Genomic DNA, 27871 nt, shown 5'->3' on the forward strand with positions numbered 1-27871 from the left:
CCGGTGTCGTGCCAATGTAGTTACCCCAGTAAAAATTGTATCCCCTGGGCGGAGCCATATGGAGGTAGATTTGTGTCTTTATTATTCAATCAAAAAAAGCTTCAATCACAAAAAAAAATGTGTTTGAATGCAAAAATAAATTTGAAACTCAAAAAAATGCATGTGAAAGCTATTTTTCTTTGATTTAATTTTTTTTTTTTTTTTTTGATTGGATTGAATTTTTTTTTTTTTTTTTTTTTTTTTTTTTTTTTTTGATTGAAGAGACTTTTCTGATTGAAGTAATGTTGATTTGTGTTTGGGCCACATTTTGGCTGGGACGTTTTTGTCTTTATTGTTCAATCAAAAAACAAGTTGCTTCAAAAAATATATATTTTCAAAAAGAAAAATCACTTCAATCAAAAAAGGAACAATTTCAATCATAAAAAATGTTTTTGGATGCGAAAAAATATTTGAGATTGAAAAATTAGCATTTGAACACTTAATTTTTCATTGAAAAAGTTTTCTTTGATTGAAGCAATCCTTTTTGTGTTTGGGCCATATTATGGGCAGGACATTTGTGTCTAAATCATTCAATCCCAAATACAGTTACTTCAATTAAAAAAAAAAAAAAAAAAATTCAATCAAAGAAAAAAATCATTTGAAAAATTGCCCTCCCCCTTTTTAAATTTTTTTAATTACATGCAAAGCAAATGACCGTCTAAGGTGCTAGTCACATGTTCTGTTCGAAAAATAATTTTGACTCATTATAAAAAAAAAAAAATGTTCATTTTATTCATTTGTGTTGCAGTATATATATAGGAAAGTCAGTTTCATACAATGACACTTTTCGGCCACCAGGAGGGCCTGCCATCCCCCCCCCCCCCCCCCCCCCCTTAAAAATCCGCTTATGATTACAGAAAATAATGAACTTTATCACAATATACTATTTTTTTAGAAGGACTATTAATGTTGTTCGCTGAAAAGTGTGAGATCCATAATCCAAACATCATGAAGATAATGCTACAATTTTACTTATTTTTGCTTGCCAAGCTGTTTCTGTCATCATGACCCTCCTACAAAGATTATTGCCATAAAAATGTAACTGCAGAGACTGAAATGAGTGGAATGTTAGTTTGCAAAGATGCCTTACTTTGTACGATAATGTATTCGCTCTAATGTCGGTTCAGTTAATATTTTCCACAGGTATTTAGTAGAGCATCTTACGAATTATCGACGATCTCTGCCCGGCCCCGCTGTGACGCGCGTCGGTGCGTCACGTGACCTGTGGAATGTTAACAATGCAGCGAGTGTCCAACTTTTTTTTAACTTCACTTTCAGCCTGTTGGAGAAAATGGAGGCTTCTACCATCACTACTTCTTCTCCCCCTCTTGTAGTCACATCTGAATCGGTAGGAGGGCTCAAGTTCGTCGTGAACTTTTAAAAAGAAGATTTAAGTTCTGCTTTTACATCACATGGTAGGTAGACTGTACTTTATGGGCAGGGGTTTGTGGTGGTGGTGGGCTTCTTTCACGAAAAAAAGTGACAAAATGGCGATTCCGCGCTGCTTTGGTAATTGTTTCGGCTATTAAATCTGCTTTTTAGAGGCGAGGCGAGAAGCTTGTAAGAGAACCGAACTTGGGGTTTCGCATATTTTCCACCATTCTGCGTGAAGAGGACGGGGGTGAGTTAGGGTGGGCTAGTTAGCAACCTAGCCCACTGTTGTTTTTAGCTTCTGTGGCCAGTATGATCATTGTATACCTCTAATAATATCATCTTGTTGTTAAAGTTCATGTTTTAACATAATTGTTAGGGTTGACATCCTGGTTTGTTTCAAAAATATTTAAGAATTTTTTAGGGGTACACTGTGTAGCTTGAACCCTAATAAATAGCCGTTTCCCCTTTTGGCCATAGAAAAGATGGAAAGAGCACACTTTAGTCCAAGAATTTACCCTTTACAGTACAACATAAATAACATTTGTTGGAATGTTTGTTTTTTTTTTTTTTTCCTCAGGCAAAAAAAAAAAATGTCTGAAAAAGTGCAAGTTTTTATTTTTATGCCAACTCCATGTAGTCACCGGTAATTATACTTTTGTTACATTTGCTCTGATACACTTCAAGAACATATCTGTAACTTCTTTGGATAAAAATAGAAAAAAAAACTTTATAGTAAAATGTTTATCTTTACGAAGGTTTATAATTGACCCCTTTGTTTGCCTTGTTTCATGAAAAAACATGTTTTCAATTCTTTGAACGGCATCCCTCAAGCTATCATGATATTTTGGGAGTACATACACACTCCCATGAAAAAAGTCAGTTTTTGAAGAACGCCAAGTTCTAGTCACATTTCGCCACTTGGTTTAAAAAGGTTTGCAAACTTAACTGTTTCCTGTAGCAATGTCCAAATATAAATTGGGGACTTTTTTTCATTATTTTCATTGCAAAAATCCATTGGTGCCTAACTGCAGACATGAAAATCTCTCACCTTTCGGCGAAATTCGCCGTTTTGAAGTCACAAAGGGTGACCTACGTGAATTGTGTAGATCCGAGGAGAAATTTTTTAAGAGGGGGTCGGGAGATTTTTTTTTTAATGTCGGACGCTTGGTATGCAAGCGGGGAAAGTGGCACAAAGCCAAAAAAGCGCACAAGAGTGGCCAAAGCATTGACTTATTCAGTGAAACAAAGGAGGGTTCACTTGTCCTGTCTCTTCAATGCCAAGCTTGGCTGCAAGTTGGCCGTGAATGAACACCTAAAGCGCCGTCACCCAGTTTGTAAGTCCATCTAACTAACTAACAACATGTTTTATTGACGTTGGTAAGCCTGTCGCGATATGCAATGAGTCCATTTATCGCACGGTAAATAAAAACGAAGGCGGTAATTTTCTAGGCTGCGTTTTGTCTTCGCGTGTGTGCCTACATACATTTGTGCGTCTTGATGACATATGAGACTCAAGTTCCTTTCACAGAGGTTTATTGGTTATCAACACGTCGTAGAATTAAAGTTCAAACGTACAAAAATAAGGAAACGTGTATATTAAACACTGTATACATTAGCATTGCTACATTGAGGCTAATGGGGAAAAAAGACAACCTACTTTAGCCTGCTATAAAACATTGGCAGTCTTCTACAAAACACAAACTTGCGGTTAAAAGGTGACACTTCAAACATGAAAAATCGCTGGTTAACAGCATTTGCAAACGAAAAAAAGATTAGACAACACATGCAACGACAAAAAGAGTTTTTTTTTGCGGAGTATAAAGCTAACTGTGAGCGGTTTAGTGAACGTACTTCCAGTAAACATTTCAAAATAAAAGCACGTCATGTTCGTCATATAAATAACGATTTCTGGAGTTAATCCCACATACAGAGCTTCAGAATTCAGATTCTAAACTAAGAGTAGCTTTAAAATGACACCCTTTATGAAAAATCTGTTTGGCAATGATTATAATACTATTGTAGCATACTGTAATATTAATGCTAGATATTTTTTAAAGAATTGTTTTGAATCATGTTGGAAAGGCGAAGTCAGTGTTCTGAATCTGTACATTCAATTTTTTTGCACGAGTTAATGCTATCAGCATTTGACCTCATTGTTTATTTGCGATTTATTGTTGTTATTTACGTGTTTATTGGTACTTAAATAAAGAATTTAAGTGCTCCAAAATGTTTTTGTGAATTAATAAGCGTCATGTAAAATTTCATTGCTGAATTAGTGAGAAAAAAGGGGGGGGGGGGTATTGGATTAGTCGACTAATCATAAAAATAGTCGGCTGAGTAACTGGGAGAAAATTTGTCGTTTGGGACAGCCCTTGTTGTACAGTGTACCGGTCCGGAACATATTTCCTTCACACCCTTTTCACCTTTTTAACCCCTAACCCATTTTCGTGCCTGTAACTGGAGTTGAGGCTAAATTAATCGAGAAGTGTCACATGCCACTAAGTTTAAGATAAACATTTTACGTTCTCATAAGCAGAAATGTATGCAAAACAGTTAGCTTTTCTTGCCCACATGCAAGGGAGGGCATTACAGTGCCATAATATCACTGGAGCGGTGACTGATCTAAAGCTTGCTTAAATTATGATTAGGGTTGAACAATTTAGAAAAATATTTAAATGCCCCTCCTCCCCCAAATTATGCGATGTTGTTTCCTTTGAACTGTTGTTTGACAATTATGTGGACAGCACTTTTTAAGCAGTCAATTTAATCATAAAATATTGAAAGCCTATTGGCTAAAACACGTATTTTTTTTCAATTCACAGCTTTTGTGCTTTTATTTTTTTTTTTTTGGGGTGGGGGGTCAATTTTTCCCCGTTTTTAAGTTTTCTAGCGCGCAATTGGTAGCTTTTCCCGAACTTATTCAACAGTTTTGAGTTTTAAAACGAAAATCTATTATTTATTTAGGTTTCCTACTATTAGCTAGCATTCAGTTATGTAAATTCTTGATTATTCCTACTCATTGCTGTAGGAAATTCCCGGAATTTCACTGCAGCGTGGCACATACAATCCAACACAAGGTCTCCTGGGACCACCGCAGTGACTCGCAACCTTGCCACCCGTCAAACAAACGGAAACATGTTTTCCCCCCACATTTGTTCCAGAAAGGGGAGGGGGGGTGTCCTTCTCCGAAATGGCCCGAAGCAATGGGAGCAGCCTGCGAGGAGGGGGCAAAGGCTCAGTGTAGTTCAAGGGCCTCTTCTGTGTTACGATTGCCCTCCACCCCACACTAGCCGGGCTAGTCTAGATCACCTCTGGCTGACCCCCCCCCCCCCCCACACACACACCTCTGTGTTACAGAAATAATAATACCAGACTTTTGTCCCTGGCTCTTATTACGGCTTTACGCATTCCATAATTATGTCAGCAAGTATTTTTATTTCGTTTTTTAATGTACACTCATAAGAGCCATGCTTCCGAAGATTTTTTTTTTTTTTTTTTAATACTTATGAGCTGTCACTTTGTATTGTCAATTTCGAATGTCATTTCAATGTACAAATAAAAAGAGCTTCAGTCTTGCTTAGATTGGAACAACTTCAACTTGTAAATTAAGCTAGTGCTATATTTAAATGATTGGTTGTACATCCAACTCGTCGCATCCTCCAGTGGGGGTCGTCGGGTGTTTACCGATGACCACGCAGCACAAGTATGCAGTGACACGCTGACTTGTGCAATTGTGTTCTGCGCTAACGGCGGGTTAGGGCGGGTGACTCCGCTGGGGTGGGGGCCACCAAAGGCAGACACTCAGCATTCCGCAGGCACTTTCCATTCCATCTTTTGCTGTCTTTATCAAGATGGATTCTGCTCCCGTGTTGTTGTTTTTTTCCCCGTCTTTTTTGACGGTGGCAACCAGATCTGGCACTAACTCCTTGCTGCCCTCCTTACTTCTACAGGAGCAGATTGCCAGCATCATGGTTTGGTTTAGCAGCAGTCTTACGAGCGGCTGCATTTCCTGGAATAAGCTGGAACCCGAGCCTTGAAAGTCACACCATGGAGCGCCTGTAGAACCCCCACCGCTACCCCCTCCTGAGTCATCCGACAAACAAACAAGGAAGATCAATCTGATCTGCTGCGGGAGAGTCTTTATTATTGTTTAGGTCCAACACCAAGGGCAGTAACTGGACTGCTTGACCCCTAGGCACCGCGGCCATGAGGCCCAAGACATTTCCGGCGGCGCCATACGTGGGCAACACACGCCAGAGGCTTCAGGAAATTAAGGAGGGCCTGAAGCAGCCGGCCAAGTTAGTGAGCCAGGCCCTCCACGGGGGCAGCCAGCGGGCCGAAGGAGCCGGCCGCCCTGCTGACTGCAAGGGTAGTAAGGATGCGGCCGGTCGGCAGCAACCTGTGCGGCCGCCGCAGAAGTTCAACAACTATCAGAGCGCCTTGCGGGAGATCCGCAAGTCGCTCATGCCTTTCGCCAACGAGTCAGGACCTTCATCCGGGTCGGGGCACCCAGCCGGCGAGGTCAATCGGCAGATGCTGCAAGAGCTTGTCAACGCTGGATGTGACCAGGTGAGATACCCACTTACTACACTTGGTCGGCCACAAAGCTGTGACTTTCAATGAAACTGAGTCAGTTTTTTTTTCTACTCTTTCAGTAGTTTAGGACCAGCATTCTCAAATATGGAAGAATTTTTTGCAAGGACCCCCACATAGTCCCTCGGTTAACTCTCTTCCATCTTAGGAGTCCTTACGTTACTTATGTTCCTTACCCGACACACTAAGTCAAAACATACATTATAAAATGCATGTTTTTGTCAAATTTGCAGTAATATTAAAGTCTTATAAACATAAAAAACAAATATATTTAGTCATGTAATTTATTGAGTATGAGGAAAAGTGATGAACAACACAAAAATTAATAAATAATAATAAAAGCATTTTAAGTAAATAAAGTAGAAATTATCAAAATAGTGGAGTGTTACCATAAAGAAAATTTAAAGATTAAATCAGACGTATTCTCAAATATTTTACAGACCCGAAGTTTAAGAACTGATTTAGGTTAGAAGTAAACATGTGCCGAATACCGGTTTCAAGGCATACTGCGGTATAAAAACGTCAAGGTTTTAAAATCGCAAAAATGTTCTGTCATGCTGTCTCGAAGGTATTGGCTATTTTTTATGTCCCAAAAATGCATGGAGAAATCCCTCGCTTGCAGCTACAAGGCTCAACCCTCCCCCACCGGTTTTTGCTCAGTGTCAGTGTGTGAGCTGTGCTACACGATGGCTGGAGGAGGGGAAACTCATGACTCCATCCCCGCCCCCCATCGAAGAAAACGCAATCGCTGGTATGAGAATACTTCTGCTCCAGAAAAGTTACTGCCGCGGCTTAGAGGAGATATGTCAAACATGTTTGTGGAGGGTGGCCGGCGCCGCCAAGCAGGCAATACCTCCAATATGATTTTGCATTTATACAAAATTAAAGGTTTTTATGTACCGTTATGAACGTTTCCCACCAGCTACGAGAGTTAACTCCAGCGTGTTAAGTGATTTAATGATTTGATGTTTTAAACATGATACGAGTCATACACACGTGCTTTTTATGGAAAATAATTATTTTTGTTGTGATGGTAATAATCATAGGCTACAGCTGTGGTTTTAGGCTCACCTAAAGGACTTCATTTATTTGTATTTTATTTAGAATATATATATGTATTTATATATATATTTTTTATTTTAACATAATATAATACTTATGTTCCAATTTGATATGTTTTGAGAAACATAATTCTGTTCAATGGAAATTTTTTTCTTTCTTTTTTTTTTTTTTTTTTAAGTCAAATATCTCAAAGTAACACATTTTAGAGCTGTAAGTGCAATACCGTGATACTTTGAAACCGTGATATTTTGTCTTAAGGTTATCATACCGTCGGAACTTGGTTCCGCGGCGAAATTATTTAATATCATGACGAATACAATTTTTTTAACAACGTTTATTTTTTTTCCCAAGAGGAACCATAACAAAGACCTATTTGCAAAGTTTACATCCTGCCTGCACTTAATTTTCCTAGATTTTTTTAAAAAACAATTTGAGGGCTCTTTCATAAGTGAAATCAGCAATCGCTGGTCACATTTATAGCCAATGTGAGGCATGCTTCCAGTCCCCTTGCAGTCTGTTCCTCAGGTCTGTCTTCATCTACACAAGAATAAAAATTACAAAAAAAAAAAAAAACGAGATCTAAGAAATGAATACATTCAAGCATCCCTAACTGACATTATACAGTTCTGTACATTGTACAGTTGACCAAATGTTTTACTCTGTTCATTGCAGAGAAATATCTCTCACAAGCAAGGGTACAGGCCTCCCCATTCATCAGTCAGTGATGCTATCTTTGACATCATGCTGACCTGGTCCATATTCTGAAACACATTCAATGGATTAGCCATTAGGACTACACTGTTTCAATCTCATGTTTTCACAGATTACATTAAATTAATTCAATTTGAATTATAACTGAAGTGTCTTTGTGGGAGTTACTTTTGTCATTGTTTTAAAGTTACTCCCTAGTGCAAACTGATATTTAAAAAAAATAATAATAATGATTTGTTTTAATGAGATTAAAAATACTTATTTCGCCATCTGTTTTTTTAGTATTTTGGGGATAAGGAATATGCCAATTTATAAACAATTAAGCTTTTTCAACACTCTAACTTGGGTTAAAACAATACAATTATGATGAACAAAAATAATAGTTGCACAATTCTTAATACTCACCTTGATTTGTATGGTACAGCCAGGGCTTGAACTTTGCCATTTCTGTCCCTGTTTGCTTAGTTCTCCTTCCCTGGACTTAATGCGCCTTCCTGAACTGCATCTTCAGCTGTGATATTGCCTCATTCAGTTTTTAAAAAGAACGTTATTTCAACATTAAAATACAGTACAATGCTTGCCATAACCATTTGGTTATTTCTACTCCTCGGAATGTGAGAGCTAAATGCATTCAGAGCTGAAGGGCACCTGGGAACGTGAGCCTCACGTTACAAAATATTTAATTATCACGCTAATTAAATATTTTAGAACGTGACGGTCTACACCACAATGACAATAAGTATTTTTGTTACCTGACCCTCCTCTTCAGGAACTTTTCTCTTTCCAAAATACTCATCTGAATTTTCAACAAGTGACTGCAGCAATGAACAAATGCTATGCTAGGACGCAAGGATTCGGGTCAAAGACACACCACAAAGTACTTAAAAGTTACGTCAATGTACATGTTCAGGTTGTTTTCACAGGCTTAAACCAGAACTACATTCATTAAGTTGAAATACCTTTTGCGGATTTTTCTCCCTATTTCCAACTCCGTGACGACGTAATCAGGCGCAAGCACTACAGAAGAACCGATGTTATTTTGAAAACAAGGCATGTGAAGGAACAATTTGTATTTGACGTGCTATTTCAGACTTATGGCGAACAATGCTTAAATAATGAGATATATATTTAGATGTTCTTATAAAATTAAACAAAATAAAAAGTATCTTTAAATCTTAGCAAAAAAAAAAATTTCATTTGCAATGTGTGGCGGGGCGCCACAATCTTTTCTATGTAGGGGAAACCTTGCCTAAGTTATGATAAAGCTATTTAATGGTAATGTTTAAATCTGTTGATTTATATTTGACTGTTGTTAATGTTAAATTGTTGGTGAGTTCAAGATGATGGTTTACAGTGATAATTTACAATATTGGCTAGCAGATTGGAATAGTGTTCACCTCTGGGTTACAGTTATTTAAACACAGCAAATCTTCAAGCTAACTATTGAAGTGCCTCCTTATTCATATGATTATACAATGGAGGCCGCTTCCTGGCCCACTTTGTGCTGCTGCCGCCATTGTCAAAGCAGGAAGTCCACATTCAATGGCAGTAGGGCGGATCAGTTCCTTGTCGTCGTCACCAGCGCCGAACCGGCACCCGACCCGTGACTCCCTCTTGTCTGTGTGCGGGACTTCCAGGCCAAAACAATATCTTCATATAGAACAGTACCGCATAATAGCAGTAGAACAGAAAACAAGCTTATGTGTGTGTGTTCTCATATGTTTTGTGTGGTGTGTTAGATATTTGTTTTGGTGAATTGCTTGCAGTTTTCTTTGTTTTGTATATGTGCGTGGTTTGTATGTTCGTTATGCATTAGGTTTTTGTATGTGTTGTTTATTATGTATTTCATTTGCATTGGGTATGTTGTGCACGTGAATGTTGACTGTTGTCTTCTTATGTATGTGTTGGGTTTTTTCTTGTGTGCGCTTAGGGTCAATTCATTTTTGTCACTTGTCTCATGTTTGAAGGCTTTAGTTCTCATTATCAGCGATATATGTCCCAATCAATTTGAACTAGGAGGGTTCGCTGTCACCCCTCCAATTTCCAATGGAATGGACATCTACTAGTGATAAACTAATTGAAATTCACTTCAGAAGGAGGAACAGAGCCACATGTTTGGACGTCCATCATCGTCAGTGGCACTGAAAGAGTTGAGCCTTAAAGTGCACGTGTGTATGTGTGTATTCGTACTGAGTGTCAATATGGTCCTGTGGAGTCTTATCAGCCCAGGTCGTCTTCTGCTCGCTGGACTTCTCCAGCTGCAAATTAGCCGGCAATGTGGCTGGTTGCATAACCAGCGAAGAGGAAATGTTTTAGAGGGGGAGAGAGGGGGGTGGACGGTGGGAGCGGTATGCCACGCATTGACAGCACAGGAAAAACTGTGTTTCTGTACCATATGTACGTGTGGCTGTGTGTAAAAGTGTTTAATGAGCGGCTACGTAACTGTTTTAAGTGTGGATGCTTTTGTGTGATTATAAAGTGTGTCATGTAAAGGTCTATGTGTAATGACTGTATTCTATCCATCGCTATCAACTTGTAAAAAAGTTTATTTGTAACAAGTGTAGATTTTGTGTGTGTAATGAATGTGTCTTCAGTGCTAATGTGTGTGTTTATTGTCAATAACTGTAAGAATATATTAGAGCTGAAACGAATACTCGAGTAACTCGAGTTTAAAAACTGATCCGAGTAATTTTATTCACCTCGAGTAATCGTTTATTTTGACAGCTCTAAGCATCACGTTTTGCTCGGACTACTTTTAATGCGGGACAACGCGCTGATGTGCGTAGAGGAAGAAGCAAAAAAAAAAAACTTACTGCAGCCGACAGCCGCCACAAACAACGCCGATGTTGCTAAATACTAGCCCGCACGATGCTACGTTGGTAGCAGGTAGCGTCTGATGAGTCTCATAGAGATCACATGTATGTTGAACTAGATGCGAAATTACAGACTCGGCCGGGTCTGGGCAGCGTTAGTAAACAGACGCCATCTTAAAGCAGTAGAGCGCTAAGTGCTAATAAAGAGCGCTAAGCGCTAATAAATAAGATTAACGTTACTGTCACTAGCTCAAGTAACGTTAGCCCTGTGGAGGGCTAGGTTTCTATTAATTATGACCACTTTCGATGCGTGGCTAACGTGTCTTACATACAGGCTTTAACATAGCATAGCGTTGTGGAGTGATGAGGGTGTAAAATAAAAACTCAATAATGCTAACTATCAATTTTAGCTCAGTAGTCATTGCTGGATAAAACACCAAGTAGCACTGGTCCCTAATGTGCTCCAATACAGCCTGTATCATACATTTATTTTGAACACTGCAAAAACTCAAAATCCTATCAGGACTTACAGTTTAGACTAACTTAAAACTTAACTAGAACTTAAAAATGGCTTGACACAAATAGAAATTCAATTGAAACACGTCAGAAAAAAGCCTAACTTTTAAGTGATATGTGTTATCAAGCGTAACGGCATTTTTAGGTGTGTATATATATATATATATATTTTTTTTTTTTATAAGATCGAAAGGTTTTTTGAGTGAAAGCAGTGAATTAGTCTTTTTTTATTCTAGTTACATCTGAGATGCAATTGTTGGCTGTTTTCAACAATATACACCGAAAATAAAGACATTGATTGACTGAAAATGGTTCAAGATTAGATGAAATGGCTTGTTTTCGCATGGATATTTATAATTGCTCTTCACCTAAAAATATATTTCTTTTATCCGATTACTCGATTAATCGATAGAATTTTCAGTCGATTACTAAAATATTCGATAGCTGCAGCCCTAGAATATATACAAACCAGATTGATTCAATTTGCTGGGGAGCATAAATATTGGTTTCTGGAGTAATGGAAGAATGTGTTCAGATGTGGTCTGATGAGTCCAGATTTACTATCCTGTTCCAGAGTAATGGGCGCATCAGGTAAGAAGAGTGGTAGATGAAGTGATGCTCCGATCACTCCATTACATTCACTTATAGCGTTAGCATTAGCGTACCGGTGGATAGCAACGTGCTTCTGTTTGATTTTCTGATAGCCACTTGACTTACACGTAAGCATACTGGCTGTACTTTCTTAAAGGGGAATGGACATAGCCGAACAACACATCGTCAAAGCGGGCTGAAAAGACTTACATTATTTCATTTAATTAAAATACCGAATTTACCGACATGGCCAAAATTACTTTGGTCATCATTAACCATCTCAGTCACGGTAAATTTTCGGTAAACCACCCGGCTCTAATTTCAACATATGAATATAATAAATATAAATGACAGTAAATTTGTATTTTTGCTTCTATACTTAATTACATAATCACATAATTAATCCATTTATTATGAATCTAACTGCAGTGTCAATATAGACGTGCGTATGTGTGTTGCAGTGATGTGTGATTTACACTTCTGTTTTTGTAAATGGTGTTATATATTCATGATGTTACTATTCGTGTATTTGTTTGTGTAGTACATTTTCGTGTGTGAATTTCTAACGGATGTTAACGTAGTGGTTACATTTGTGTATCATTCTAATGTGTATGTATTTTTTCCTATGGATTCTGTATCTGTGGCACTTATGCAACAGACAGGATGTGACTTGTATGTGAGTGTTTATTTGCGTGTTGAAAGCTTACGTAAAACTGCCTGTACATTTTATTAACTCACTGGCTGCCATTGACTGCGCGATACATCCAATCCATTTTGACTGGGAGGGCTGACAGCGAATGATCGCTACCAACCCTCCCAATCAAAATAATGTACAGTGTATTGTATGACTAGCGCCGTCAGTGGCATTGAAAGATGAGCATTCACAGCCACTCAATTGCACCTCAATTGGGTGTCTATCATTGTAAATGGGAGGCAATGAGTTAATTATAGTGCTGTTATGCAAGTTTAACCTTGGATGAAGATTGGGTGTGTTGGCCTCCATCTTGAAGGGGGCACATAGTCCCTTGTGACATTAGCATTGATACTGTGCTGATGGGAAATATGTGGACCTATTACTGCAAGGTGGGGGCAACATCTGTCGCCATGGTAGCAAAATGGCAATACAACCAGAGTTGAATCACAAAAGTCTGTTTTTATTACATAATGCAATGCACAATGCTCTGTTAGGGTTAAAAAATCATGGAATTGTCAAAGGTAATATATATTTTTTGACCGACAACAAATTAATGAATCGGAATAAAATACATTTTTAAAAATTAATATCAGATTTTTATTGGAACTTTCATATGATTTCTATTTTGGTATATTTTTGCCCGAACAGTAGTCATTAAGTGCACTAGTATCTTCACTTAAATCATTTTTTGTCATATCACCTAGTTAACATACACTACCACTTGAGTGAAGTGGGGAAAAAAGTGTAAGAACAATTGTAGCTTCTATTGCCCTTGCATGTTTTCGTGTGAATATATGCTTATGACAAAACACACTATGATATTGTTCAATTTCCCGGCATATTCCATGAAAAGTTTCCATTTTGAAATATTTATCTCAACTTTATAAAATTGCCATGATTTTTCTGTTTCTAGGTAGCCTTACTGTTCAAGGACTTAGTCCTACAGTCAAATACAATAGTGAGTCTGAGAGACCATCAGTTGTATGGTCTGTATTTGTTTTTATTTCCCAACTCTCCCCAAAAAAGTGTTATTGAGACAATTTTGAAATTCCAAAGAACATCTGGAGGGTGGCCCTCCTCTGTGCCTCACTTTCAATTATGCACTTCATACATGAAGCGTGTGTGTTGTGTACAATACAGCAGTCACTACAAACACTCTGCTGGCAGTCACGTCAGCTGATCTCCATTTGCTGTTGCCAAGGAGATGTTTGCCAAAAATAAAAGCATCTCAAATTGAATCACTTGATTTTTTTAACATTATTGATTACAGTATAAATGGTCTGGTTTGTTTTGAACTAGGGCTTCAGCTATCGATTATTTTAGTAGTCGATTAAGCTATCAGCTAGTTAGTTTGAATAATCGAGTAATCGGATTAGGAACATTTAATGCAGAATCAATTTTGGGAGATATAAAACAAAGGCTGGCTTGGAATTTCACTTTCATTTAAAAAAATATCCAAGCTTACTCTCAAATGGTATAAAAAAATGAATAAATGAGCATCTAAGTACAACAAAAAACAATTGGCTAACTTGCATAGCAAAAGTCGGCTATCTTAAATGCTAGTGTTTTTTTTTACAATGCTTTTCACAAATCGGTTAATGAAGTTATACTTGTATAGCGCTTTTCCACCTTTCAAGGCGCTCGAAGCGCTTTACACGACATCGCCATCCACCTACTGGTGACGCAGCACCAGGAGCAAAGTGGGGTTCAGTATCTTGCTCAAAGATACTTAGGCGAGTTCATCAGGGCAGAGAATCGAACCCACAACCTCTGGGTTGGGGGACAACCACCATTGAGCCACGCCATCCCCAAATCAGTCAAACACATTCCTACAAAAAATGCCTAAATATACCTATAAACTAAATTACGAATGCATTAAAAAACAAATTAAGGCTAATTAAAACTTACCTTATGTTGGTCTTAACAGGGAGCTGCTGATTTCTGCCATGTTAAATGAGTTGTGTCATATTCACTGTTGCCACTAAAGAGCAGGGTATCCATCCAAATCAATATAACTAAATGTAAACTCTTTAAAGTGATCCCCTAACTTAAATACATGTAGGCTCTAATAAACCACAATTGTTCTCTTGTACTAACATATTTTGTTAGAAACACATAAAATGTTAAATCAATGACAACATTTTATAATATTTAGTCCATATTTTGACCTGACCATTAGTTGGCGCCATGGTTTGCGGGCTCGCAGTGATGACGTCATTGGGATCTTTCCAAATGTGTAGCGTGTTCAACAATTGCTTATTGCTGCCTAAACTCGCGAAGATAAAATGCCACGATGTGCTGCTTTTCGATGAAATTTCCAGTCAAATGGAAACAAGGGGAGTGACGTGAGTGGTCAAGGTGGAATTATTAGTTTTAGTGAATAAATGTGCATAAGTGGAAGCTTCTCCCCCTTTTTGGTCCCTGTATGCATGTATCCTACCCACCACGCGTTACAACTGGCGCCCGAACATTTTTCCTGGATCCTCAGTGAAGTAAGGGATCCATCTATTTTCTGGATCCGACGGTCCCACCGCGTCTGCAATATTGGTTTCGGATCTGTCCATTTTTATGATTCATTGGTCCCACAGCGGCTTTTCGGATCAGTCTGTTTTGTGGAATCGACAGCCTGATCGCGGCTGCGACATTGCCATGGGCTCGGTCTAATTCCTGGATCTTCGAGTGAGTAAAAAACGCGGATTTGGATTACTATTAGAGCTAGGAATCTTTGGGCACCTAACGATTCGATTACGATTCAGAGACTCCGATTCGATTATAAAACGATTATTGATGCAACCCCGTCCTTTTTTTTTTTGTTTGTTTTAATGTTTTGTTCATTAGTTCCAAAATTGTTCAAAAATACTCTCAGGCTAAACCAAACTACTATTTCAGTATCAAGTTAACATATAGCAGTAAACAATTATACAAAAATAACAGTAAATAAAAAACTCCAGTCCCCATTCTGTATCAGCAGCTTTAAACTACATTCAATTCATTTAATGTTGTGAATCAACCGTTAAAGTTGTTAAAATTGCTCCCGTTATTCCATAATTTCCCTTTTGTCTACTTTCGACATGTGAAAGTTTTAAAACTATTTTAAAGATCGATTCAAGTCAATATTTTACCGATTTAGGAGTATTTTAGATAAAAAGTTGATTAGGTTTGTTTGGAAGGTTCGCTACAACAGCCTTGCAGGGAAGTGTACTGCTTTAAGATGGCGGCCGTTTACTAACGCCCGCATCTAGCTTTTTGTAGGTGTGCTGCTAACGCTACCGAATCTATATTGCATCTAGTCCTATATAAATGATATCTACCGCAACATTATGTGGATGTACTTTGTAGCAGCTTTTCGCCAGCAGTCAGGTATGTTGTTGTGTTTTTTTATGTCGTGGCATGAGTTGAGCTAGAGCCGTGAGTTGAGCATTGGCTTTACCCGAGGGGCCGGGTAATGAGAAGCATGATGTTTAGCTACTCTCGCTCCGTTCCTCATTGACCGCGCGGCGCGCTGAGTGTGTTGTACTTCCGCTTTACTTGGCATATTTCAATAATCAGAATTTGGATGTTTGTGAATCGTTCTCGAATCTTCCACGGCCGAATCGCGAATAATCTAAGAATCGGAAATTTTGCACACCTCTAATTACTATTGCTATCTTTTATGTTGACTATTCTTCGTGGGTTTTCCCCAAATCATACTAAATAAATAAAGCACTATGGCACGCTACAGTGACGACGGTGACTCTGACGTGGACCTTACAACAATGTTGGAGTTGGTCAGGGAACGCGTGTTTGCGTACTGCTGAGCTCCCGAGTGAAGAGTGGTCAAGGTGGAAATATTATTTTTTGTGAATAAATGTGCATAAGTGGAAGCTTCTCCCCTTTTAGGTACTTTTATACACGTATCCTAGCTACCACGCGTTACAATGTACAAGACATGGATTACACAAGGTGTGCTATTTGGCCAGTACTGTATGTAAAGCACACGACAGCTCTGGATGCTAACAATCTACATAATTATATTGGGATAAGTTTGAAAACGCAATATGCTTACATTGAATATCTGCTAATAAAACCAGAGTTCCACACAGCATACACTGTCGCTCCCAACCGGAGTTCCCAAAAGCACTTTCTCGCATCACCAGTTTTGCCCAACTTTTGTCTTATCAGGTATTTGCTGCACGCAATTTTCCCTGAAGCTAGTCTTGTGAACGACTGACAGTGCTGTCCTGCTCTTCACTTTTCAGATCTGGTTCAAATAGGAAGGGTAGAACTGATGACATGTTGGGAAAGCTAACGAGTGACACGCTGGAATTTCGGCAACGGGACCAGTGACGTCACGCACTGCGACGTAACAAGAATGGCGACCTATCACTTAAAATAATTTTACAAACTTTATTAAAACAAAAACATTAAGAGGGGTTTTAATATCAAATTATTATAACTCATACTAACATTTATCTTTTAAGAATTACTTGTCTTAAAAATAGAGTATCCCTTTAAAAACAATCCATTACAATAACCCTCTGATTAAACGAATACTCGAAGCGGCAAAATTTGGTTTGAAGCTTTTTTCTAATGTAATTACTTGATATAATAGATTAATCGTTGCAGCACTATTTTGAACACTAGTGTTCAGCATGTGCATTTTCTGTTGTGAATTGCGACCATACAAGAACACAAGTAGGTCACTTCTGTGCCCAAGTTGGAAAAGTATTGGAAGTTAATTGGATCTGAGCAAGTAGCAAAAGGAACGATGGCTGTTGTTCCATTAAACTCTTCAAGAATGCAGACTTTCTCTTGTCCTGCTCGCCAGGACTTGTGAGATTCTTGTCAAATTCTTATCAAATTCTTGTCAAAATTGAAGGTTGACGAGGTGAGCATATCTAACATTTTTCCCCACGGTTGACTGTATATCGTGACGCTTATGCAAGAGTCAAACAAAGGAAAAATGGGATCCGGTCAACATATTTTATATTATAGCTGAATATTTTGTGAGGTGCGTCGTTTTTAATGTCAGGAAATTCCCATTTGTACAAAAGTGCAGTGTTGGCCGCCTCGCAGGAATCTGTTGGGTGGCTCTGCACTCCCCCCCCCCCCCCCCCTCTCTCCTTGGACTTATCAGATCTGGAATGTAGCAAAAATATTCAGGCCACATTATCTCAATGTTATCCAGGAATGACGGTTATGATGGTCAAATCCAAATGTTAATGCTAACTCCGAGACTGAAAATAATCCATTATAGGGAATGTTTTTCCCGCCACGGTTATGGACCGCGCCCCGCCGAGTCGCTCAGCTGTGACGACCGTTGCACATGTGTCATAACAACAGCTATCATCAGCGTGACGATTTCTCTTGCATTCAAAAAATATATATAATTTTTTTCTTTTTTGCATTTTCCTGACACAGGCCATGGATCAGTTCATTTTTCAGCAATGACCCACATTTAAATGGAAGAAAGATCATTCCCAACCCGCAAATTATGCGTCCCGTCTTGAGCCGTTTGACCCACTTGTGCTGTTTGTGTGTTTCCTGGACCATCTGTTGCTGATACACGCTGATTTGGGGAGTTCTCAGATGGATACAGGAATGTTTTTATCTCTTCCCCAAACATTCCAAAACCTTCTGTGCTCTGGAAGCTGTTTAGATATATTAAATTACAGCTGTAAAATAGACATTAAATGTGACCTATTGTAAACATGGTAATATTTCTTTAATGAAGTATCATTAATATGGCACGAAATAAAGATCCAGTCCAGGGTAGAAGCTCAACTTTTGCGGGTCTGCCACGTTAACTGGTATTGGCTCCAGCACCCCACGACTCTGAACTGGATAGAATGCATAGATTGAAGTTAAGGGCTTCCTTGTATTTTGTGTTCACAGGAAATGGCCGTCCGGGCATTAAAGCAAACCGGAAGCAGGAACATTGAAGCAGCCCTTGAATACATTAGTAAGATGGGCTACCTGGACCCTCGCAACGAACTCATTGTCCGTGTTATTAAACAGACTTCACCAGGTATGCATTTGTGACTATTGTGCTACAATTGGAGCATCTTAATATTTCCCATTTTCTCAATGAAATTGGCATTAAACGTGAAACATCCATTTTTGATCACCGAATTGTTTTTATCCTGTTAGGAAAAGCTGGCATGCCCCCCTCAATGGAACACCGCCCCCCACTGGAAGCCTCAGGTGAGGCTGCGGGCGCCATGCCCCCATACCACCCCATGTATGAGGGCGTGGCCGGATACGGTCCGGAAGGCGAGATGGCCAGACCATACATGAGTGCTCCCCCTGTCATGAACTACATGATGCCGCCCTCTGGGGCAGCACAGGGTCCACCCATGGGAAACCCAATGGGTCGACCGCCCAGCATGGGTAATTACCCACCAGTGATGGCCCCTCAGAGTAACCCAGCAACTGCCATGTACCCACCGGGCTCCCAGCAGAAAGGCTATCCTGGTGGCATGGAGCAGCACGGGCCATTAATGAGCTACAATGTCGCCGGTCAACCGTTGCCACCTGGGGCACCAGTGCCGGGACCCCACTATGATTACGGCCCTCCCAGGCCTCACTTAATGGAGCCCACAGGCTATGGAGTCAAGAGAACCGCATCTTTTCAGAACAAGATGGCCCCACCCCCCATGGCGCCCCCAGACAATTATGTAAATATGCAAGGTAAAGGGCCAATGGGCCAGAATGTTCCGGTAGCAGGTGGGGGGGCTTACCCCACAAATCTATACCTGGCCACTCACTCGCATCCACGTCAGGCGAGCCCCACCTCCCACCAGGTTCACATGATATCCCGTTCTCCGGGCGGGGTGCCACCCATGGGCCCAGACTTCCCTGATCTTCCACAGGGGTTGATGACGCCATCCAGAGCGAGCCTCAACCTGGACTTATATGATCACCACTGGGCGGGGCCCCAAGGTCCCGAAGGAGCCCCCCAAGCCAGACAGCCTCAACCTCAGGGGCCATTCAGGGGTGAGGTCCGGGTGCCCAGCAGAGCCAACTCCTTCAACAGCCGTTCCACTGTGTCTAACGGTGTTCGGCCTCCAATGAGCGCGTCTCAGGATCCTTCCTTGGGTCCTCCTAACACCATCACAGCTGTCACTTCTCCTCCCATCCAACAGCCAGTCAAGAGCATTCGGGTGATGAGACCAGAACCCAAGACAGCGGTGGGACCATGCCACCCCAGCTGGATGGCAGCCCAAGCTCAGGAAACGTCAGAACCACTGGCCTACATGCCTGAGGAAACGTACACCCTAGAGCCCCCCCAGGAGCCCCGCTGTCCGCCGCCACCTTACCCCAAGAATCTCATTATCCCAACTTGTGAGACAGGGGCCCTGGAAGGTGGCGGAACCGCTGGTGGGGCTCAAGATCTTGGTAGCCCCAATATTCGAAGCACACACAGTGGGAGTGGCGGCAGTGGAACCACAGAGGATGGATCGCAACAGATTAAGGAGAAGACAAAAGGCAGCAAGACCGAGAAACCAGTCAAAGACAAAAAACAGATCCAGACGTCGCCCGTCCCCGTAAGAAAAAATGGCCGCGACGAAGAGAAGCGTGAATCCCGGATCAAGACCTATTCGCCCTTTGCCTTCAAGTTCTACATGGAGCAGCACATCGAGAACGTCATGAAGACTTACCAGCAGAAGCTCAACCGCAGACTTCAGCTGGAACAGGAAATGTCCAAGGTAAGCAATCGTTTTAGTTGGGGGGGGGGGGTCTCATGAAAAATCGCTGGGTGTCACTTGGTGCTGTTTAGGTTAAACTGAAAAGGTGTCAACCGGTTTAATGTTATATTACCACCACATTATTGAATATATTTATAATCTCATCTCAGAAATCACTTTACAGGGCCTTTAAAATGGATTTAACTATATGGAGACTCTGTATACTAAAGAGTGCTGTACACAATTCTCAACATACAGCCTGTACTGCATTACGAGCTAAATTTAGCCCTAAAATTATGGGTATATAAAATACTTGAGTTCAAAAATTGCTGGAGGGTGACCATGTGTGAGCCCTACAAAGCAGGGCTTTAATGTTATTAAAAGTCACATCATTTCTTCACGCTTTGACATCGCACATAAGGCATATCTGACATTCTGAACGGCCATATCCAGCGGCGATGTTTTATGGCAAGACTAACGCCATGATTGGTTTGCCCCCTAAAGCAGGATTGTTTAGAAATGGTGCAAATTACTAAGCAGATGATCTACAGCCTTAAATTTGGAGAATTCTCCCCTAGGGAGTTTGTTTTAGACAATGAGATTTTTATCTCTAGTGAGCATACCATGAATTTGCCCTGTACCCTTTTAAACTCTTCCAGAGGCATTTTTAGCATCAGACATGGGATTGTCGCGTAAACAAAACTATGTTCATATTAAATAGTATGTACTTAGAACAGAGGGGTATTGAATTCTATTTTTTTTTCCAGAAGTCAGCATGTTCTTGCCAAACTTGAGGTTATTTCTTATTTTTCATCCCCAATTAGAACGTAACATATTGTTCCTCCGCCACATAGCAAATTTTTGTGTCATACTTTTTCAGTGGTTTCCATTTGTGGGCATGAGATTCTGACCATTGAGGAGAAGAGGTCTCCTGGATATGTTATGGGAAGCTGAGTAACACAGCTTTTTGTTTTGAGGAAACTTTATTTCCTTTTTTTCTGAATATAACTGTTTGCGTAACTTTATACTTTAAGCATTACTGCTGTCTAGTGGTGTTTACGGCATAAGACATTTATTAATAAATGCATAATTGTTTCAATTTGATAAACTGAGATATTGGCAGTACTTTTCTTGCACTGGTCCTGTATAACGGCATCCTTAGATCGTTAACACCTGGAGTCAACTTCTGGCGTTTTTTTTTTTTTTTTTTTTTTTTTTTTTTTTTTTTTAAACTCTTCCGGTTTCTTTGTCCTAGGCTGGCCTGTCCGAGGCAGAGCAGGGTCAGATGAGGAAGATGCTTAACCAGAAAGAGTCCAACTACAATCGGTTGAGGCGCGCCAAGATGGACAAGTCCATGTTTGTCAAAATTAAGACACTGGGCATTGGCGCCTTTGGAGAGGTGTGCTTGACACGCAAGGTGGACACGTATGCCCTTTATGCCATGAAGACTCTGCGCAAAAAAGATGTTCTCAACCGAAATCAGGTTTAGAGATTCATGATATCCTTTATATTTTGTGAGTAGTGTGTTTTTTGTGGATTTGTCATGGTATGTATGTGAAATGACATGGACACAGGTGGCCCACGTGAAGGCAGAGCGTGATATCTTGGCAGAGGCCGACAACGAGTGGGTGGTGCGCCTCTACTACTCCTTCCAGGACCGCGATAGCCTATACTTCGTCATGGACTACATCCCCGGTGGAGACATGATGAGCCTACTGATCCGTATGGGCGTCTTCCCCGAGCCTCTGGCCTGCTTCTACGTGGCCGAGCTGACGCTGGCCATCGAGAGTGTCCACAAAATGGGCTTCATCCATCGCGATATAAAGCCCGATAACATCCTCATCGACCTGGACGGACACATCAAGCTGACAGACTTTGGTCTGTGCACTGGCTTCCGTTGGACCCACAATTCCAAATACTACCAGAAGGGTACGTCATTGAATATGAGAAGATTTACACCGGTTATACACCAGGTGCATCTGCGGCTCTTCAACGTTGCAGGCGCATCAACGCACCGCTGACGCTCACCCCCAATTTCCATAGGATGTGTGGCGCAGTTCAATCGGTTCACGTGAGGATTGCAAGATAGCGCGAGAATTGCGGATATTTTGAGATGGCAATACAACAACCGTTGCCTTTCAGACCCCGCGTGTTAGTCAGCCTTCCTTCTGTAAGAAAAAAGAAGTCCTGTGCCTAAGAGAAAACAATTGCAATGACAAAGATCAAACGTGTGTTACAAATAAAATGCTTCAATGAACCATTTTTTTCATAAGAAAGATTTTACAAAGCTTTATTGATGAATTTTCTCTAGTTAAAGCGCCATGCAGAAATTGATCAAAATTATTTGCATGTTATTTTTAAAATTGACCGGATCCACCGTGTTTTTACACGAGTGACTTCCGGTCTGCCTGATCCTAACTAGTTCAATTGAAGCAGGAGGGTTGCATCACTCGACAATTAATAAACTCTGTCGTTAATTTCGGGTTAGACGCGTTAAACCACTTCTGGGGCGCATCTGAAACGTAGCCGCTCTGCAACTGGTGTACACTGGCTGCTTGACTTTAACGGCCGTGTTTCACTGCATTAACGCGGCGGCAACTGTGACACGCCGCAGATGCGCCTGATGTATTCCAGCCTTTGGAGACAGTCACGTTACTCACGTCCTTCTCATCCCTCCCCACAGGGAGCCATGTAAGACAGGACAGCATGGAGCCTAGCGACTCTTGGGATGATGTGTCCAACTGCCGCTGCGGGGACCGGCTGATGACACTGGAGCAGCGGGCCAATCGTCAGCATCAGCGCTGCTTGGCCCACTCGCTGGTTGGCACACCCAACTACATCGCGCCCGAGGTGTTGCTGCGCAAGGGTGGGACCTTCGGACCCAGAGAACCATTCTTTTCAATGTAACGTAACCAAAACACTGATCGATAGATTCTTTTGTGTGAGTTCAGGGTACACCCAGTTGTGTGACTGGTGGAGTGTCGGGGTGATCTTGTTTGAGATGCTGGTGGGTCAGCCGCCATTCCTGGCACCCACTCCAACAGAGACTCAAATTAAGGTAAGTACATGAAGGCCGCAAGGATAGGTGGGCGAAACAGTGAGACATTCAGTTGGAAGTATGAAGCTGCACTATAACTCGAATCTGTTCAGAAATCGGAATATTCCATAGTCAATCATTTATATTAGCTAAAGCAGTTGCAATTTGAGATCCTGGGTATTGAACAGCTTTAATATATACAATTCTCAGCTTTCAACACACCCGACATAACTGAATAATAATTCTTATTAATGACTCTGAAAACACAACACTGCAGCATAATCATTCTCAACGCATATGACACCACAAGAACAGTAACTCAACACATTTCACAAGCTAATCACTCCGAACAATGATGCGTTTGCAGGTCATCAACTGGGAAAGTACACTGCAGGTACCAGCCCAAGTCAAGCTGAGCCCGGAAGCCGTGGACATCATTGGGCGCCTCTGCTGCTCGGCCCAAGACCGCCTGGGAGCCAACGGCGCCGGCGAGATCAAGGCGCATCCTTTTTTCGTAAAGGTGGACTTTTCCAGCAACCTTCGTCAGCAGCCAGCCCCCTACCGGCCCAAGATTGCCCACCCTATGGACACGTCTAACTTCGACCCGGTGGAAGAGGAGGGCGGCCCCGGGGCTTGGAGCGACAGCGGAGACAGCACCCGGGCCTTGGACGCCTTGTGCTCACCACACGGCAAACACCCGGAGCACGCCTTCTATGAGTTCACCTTCCGCAGGTTCTTTGACGACAACGGCTGCCCTTTCCGCTACCCCAAGCCCCCCGAGAGCGGCCCAGAGGAAGAGGACGAAGATGAACAAGATGATGATGACGACGACGAGGAAGCGGGGGAAGGGTGTGAGCCAGTTTACGTTTAGAACGATCGTCTCCGAGACTGACACCGCTCCTGCCCCCTCGCACGGGACCAAGAAGCAACATTCGGGTAAGAATGTCAAAAAGCTGCAATACCCACGTGACCGCTCCCGCTTCCATTCCTTCCTTTCGTCTTACACAACTGAAACACTCCAAAGTGACTTTTACGAAGTGTTTTTTTTTTTTAACACTGAAATATCACATGTGAAGAGGGAGTGTGCTACGTTCAACAGGATGTGGAGTGTGCGGAAGCAGGAACCAAAACGACTCAGAAAGAGGCTGACAAATATCCTAGGAAGTTTAGGAGAGGAGGTTTAGTTGGATATAGTGAAAGTGAGACACTTTCAATGGGAAGTTTTGATATGCTCAGATTACACCGAACAAATTCCCCACCAGTGAGCATCATTAAAAGTCAAGTGGCAGTCTACTATTGTAATTACACATACACTTTAACTTAAAAATGAACTGTTTAAATACCAGTTTTCTTCTACAAAAAAATGTACTTTTTGTCTTTTCTAACTTATCCTGCATTCAAATTCCGTGGAAAGCTTCCAGTTTTGATTTTTTTTTTTTTTTGGTCAATTTTATAATTAAAAAAATCTAATTATATAAGGGTATCTTTAAAAAAAAAAAAAAACACATGATTTTTTTTTTTTTAATTTTCAGGCTTTTTCTCTCAAAAGAACAAAATTAAAACATGGCCAAACGTACCCATTATGACCTAAGTGCAATACAATGTGTGTCCTTTTTCTAAACACTATCCATTTGAAAGTATTGAAAAGTGCCATGTACAAACATTGCTTTATATACCATGTATACAGTTACAGTATATACACTATACTGTATCTGTGTGTGTTTCACTTATGACAAGCTGCTTTTTAGTATTATTTACCTTTTATTATCCCCCATTTTGCTGCGGCGTAGAAATGATGATGATGAATGTGGTACATGGCTGGCCGGGGCTTTGCCGTCCTCTGTCGGGGCTGGCCCCCGAACGCAGCACGGCCGAGCGCTCGGAGAGGCCTCGTGGTAGATAGACGGCAAGTTTGAAAAGAATGAAACGCTTTGTCATATTTTATTTGGGGGGTGAGGCCACATGGGTTTCTATTTGTGCTTGGGTTGAACAGAAACATCACAAGTTTTCAGTGTGATCCCAAAATTATCAAGGAGTATAAAGGCCACACTACTGGGGAAAAACTAAACAACTGGAAGTGTTTGTTTTCTCAGTGTCAAAAATGTGACGCGGGTAAAGTCATAATTTCCTAATTAGTCTTAAGTATGAAGTGAATATGTGGGAGGTGTCATTTTATGAGCCAAAACCAGTTGAAATAATAGATTTAAAGGAATAAACATGAACTGTTAAGTGGCAACAAAAAAAAAAATCCCAATAAAATAAGTCTTGAGGGGAAAGGAGTTAATTACCTGCAAATAAAGTCATCATTAGATTATACAGCTAAACAATTTAATTGAGATAAAATCTTGTACAAGAAAAATAGTTTACTTGAAAAAAAAAAACTAATTTAACAAGATTGTAATTGTAATGTGTCAAGTTTGTAATGTTTTAGAAAATCTCTCATAATATTCGGAACTTTACAGCTTGTTGCTAAAAACATTGGAACATTTGCTGTAATACAAATTTATTTTTGTTGCATTATGATTTACTGCACGTGACCATTGAACTATTCTAATTACTTTTTCAAATTTTACACTTTTTATTAATCTTTGTAATATTGCAACATTTTCACTTGGAACTTAATAAATTAATAACGTAATAAATGTTTCATAATGTTACTTCATTGTCCAAACATAATGACTGCTGCACTGCTCATACAATATGACTTTTTGTCATTCTCATAGCATGACAGCTTTATAAAATCATTTTTATATGCCAAAACTTAATTATTGTAAAACTATGACTTAATTTCCAGAATTTCATGGATTAGCAGTCTCAAAATTACAACTTTATTCTTGTAACATAATACATTTATTCTCGTACTTTCCCAAAAATATTTTCGTATAATATTTCAAATAATTCTTGTAGGTCAGTTGTTTTTTTTCCCACGTGTGGCCCAAATACTCATCCGCTGATAATTTTGTTTTGTTTTTTTTCTTTTTGTTTTTTTTTTTAAACATATATCGCAAAGCCATGGTCAATTGCAATCATTTTATCTTAATTTGAAGATGTTGCCAATTGATTGATGGTTGACAATCTGCGGAAGCAATTGAACTTTTTCATCAGTATTTCTGACTAATCCCTCTCGTGTGACTGGTTGAATGAAGTGGTGTGTTGTTTTTCAATATTATTCTGTTAGGACAATGACTAACTTGTTAGCCTGACTAGCGCAATTGCATAAGGCATTTATTTTTAACTTACTGATACCAAATCAATAAAAGAAAATTATGTTTTCTGAAAACTAAATGACTTGTGCAACTGCGCTATTGGCTTTGCGAAATGTGCCTTGTGTGTGTTGTAAAGCGAGCTCAACAATCCCGACATTTTTTCTCTGTGGCCTTTTAATTTTTGTTGTTACCGCACTTAGTGTAACAGGGGCAGAAAGCACAAAAAAATATACCTGTTCAAAATTATTTTTTGCCATTTTAGCAGTCTAAAAAACATCTAGTTCAGTAACGTTTAAGACAAAATGGCTGTTTTGGAAAGAAAAAACAAAACAAAAACCTGTTAGTAACCAAGTTTTATGTTTTTTTTTAGGGTTACAAAGTGACTGACAATCCTTGACTGATCCCCTCCCTCCCCTTTTGAAATGTATGCATTTGTTACCCATATGGAGCGTGTGTAATGTATATTAATCATGAATTTATATTTTTACAAATATATGTATTTTTTGTACCCACCCCCCACCACCATTTCTTTTTCTTTCCCACTGTGCTAATGTCCAAAACTCTACGCAGTATTATTATTTTTATTTTTTTTTTCTACATTTTTGTTTGAACAGAGAATTTGTCAATGTGGCTGTCGTTTTTTTGTGTGTGTCAAATGTTATGTATAAATTAAATTAACCCACTTGGATTCCTGACTGCTTTTTTTCATGCACTTGCTCATCCACTACATATTCCATTTAAAAACAATGTATAGCTTAACAATAGAGTTAGTTGGTTCCATTAGGTGTAAAAAACAAAAAAACAAAAACGAATTATTTAACTTTGTTAAGAAAAAACAAAGCTAATAGGAACAAATAAGATACGAGTCAGTGTATAAATTTTTGCATATTTCATGACTAATATAAGTATATACTAGTCCTCAAAAAATTGGCATATTGTGATAGTTCATTATTTTCTGTAATGTACTGATAAACATTATAGACTGTCATATATTTTAGATTCATTACAACTGAAGTAGTTCAAGCCTTTTATTGTTTTAATATTGATCATTTTGGCAAAAAAGTCAAGAAAACCCAAAAATTCCCATCTCAAAAAATTTGCATATCATGAAAAGGTAGTCTATAGAAGCTACTAACCTAATCATCTGAATCAACGAATTATCTCAAAACCCCTGCGAAAGATTCCTGAGGCTTTTAAAAACTCCCAGCCTAGTTCATTACTCAAAACCGCAATCATGAGCAAGACTGCCGACCTGACTGCTGTCCAGAAGGCCATGATTGACACCCTCAAGCAAGAGGCTAAGACACAGAAAGAAATTTCTGAGCGAATAGGCTGTTCCCAGAGTGCTGTATCTCAAGGCACCTTTGTGGGAAGGAAATGCTGCACAACCAGAATAGGTGACCGCACCCTGAGAAAGATTGAGGAGAAGGGCCGATTCCAGACCTTGGGGGACCTGCAGAAACAGTGGACTGAGTCTGGAGTAGAAACATCCAGAGCCACCGTGCACAGGCGTGTGCTGGAAATGGGCTACAGGTGCCGCATTTCCCAGGTCAAGCCACTTTTGAACC

General features: G+C 40.1%; 1 protein-coding gene across 2 annotated transcripts; it reads left to right on the forward strand.

Moving 5' to 3' along the window:
• Positions 1 to 1273: 1273 nt before the first annotated feature.
• lats2 (large tumor suppressor kinase 2) lies at positions 1274 to 26991 on the forward strand. 2 transcript variants are annotated; one of them, XR_009066390.1, is made up of 10 exons: positions 1274 to 1454; positions 5364 to 5982; positions 18268 to 18400; positions 18523 to 20081; positions 21316 to 21543; positions 21635 to 21989; positions 22744 to 22926; positions 23012 to 23118; positions 23465 to 24033; positions 26674 to 26991. XR_009066390.1 is itself a non-coding variant. In XM_057853026.1 (9 exons), the coding sequence occupies exons 2-9, from the start codon at positions 5620 to 5622 to the stop codon at positions 23966 to 23968; spliced, it is 3432 nt and encodes a 1143-aa protein (XP_057709009.1). In that variant the 5' UTR covers positions 1275 to 1454; positions 5364 to 5619; the 3' UTR covers positions 23969 to 26991. The 2 variants fall into 2 exon arrangements, 1 of the variants encoding a protein (XP_057709009.1); XM_057853026.1 differs by having other exon boundaries at positions 1275 to 1454; positions 23465 to 26991.
• The last annotated feature ends 880 nt before the right edge of the window (positions 26992 to 27871 follow it).

The sequence above is a fragment of the Corythoichthys intestinalis genome, chromosome 12 (genome assembly GCF_030265065.1).
Source record: "Corythoichthys intestinalis isolate RoL2023-P3 chromosome 12, ASM3026506v1, whole genome shotgun sequence".
NCBI classification, from domain to species: domain Eukaryota; kingdom Metazoa; phylum Chordata; class Actinopteri; order Syngnathiformes; family Syngnathidae; genus Corythoichthys; species Corythoichthys intestinalis.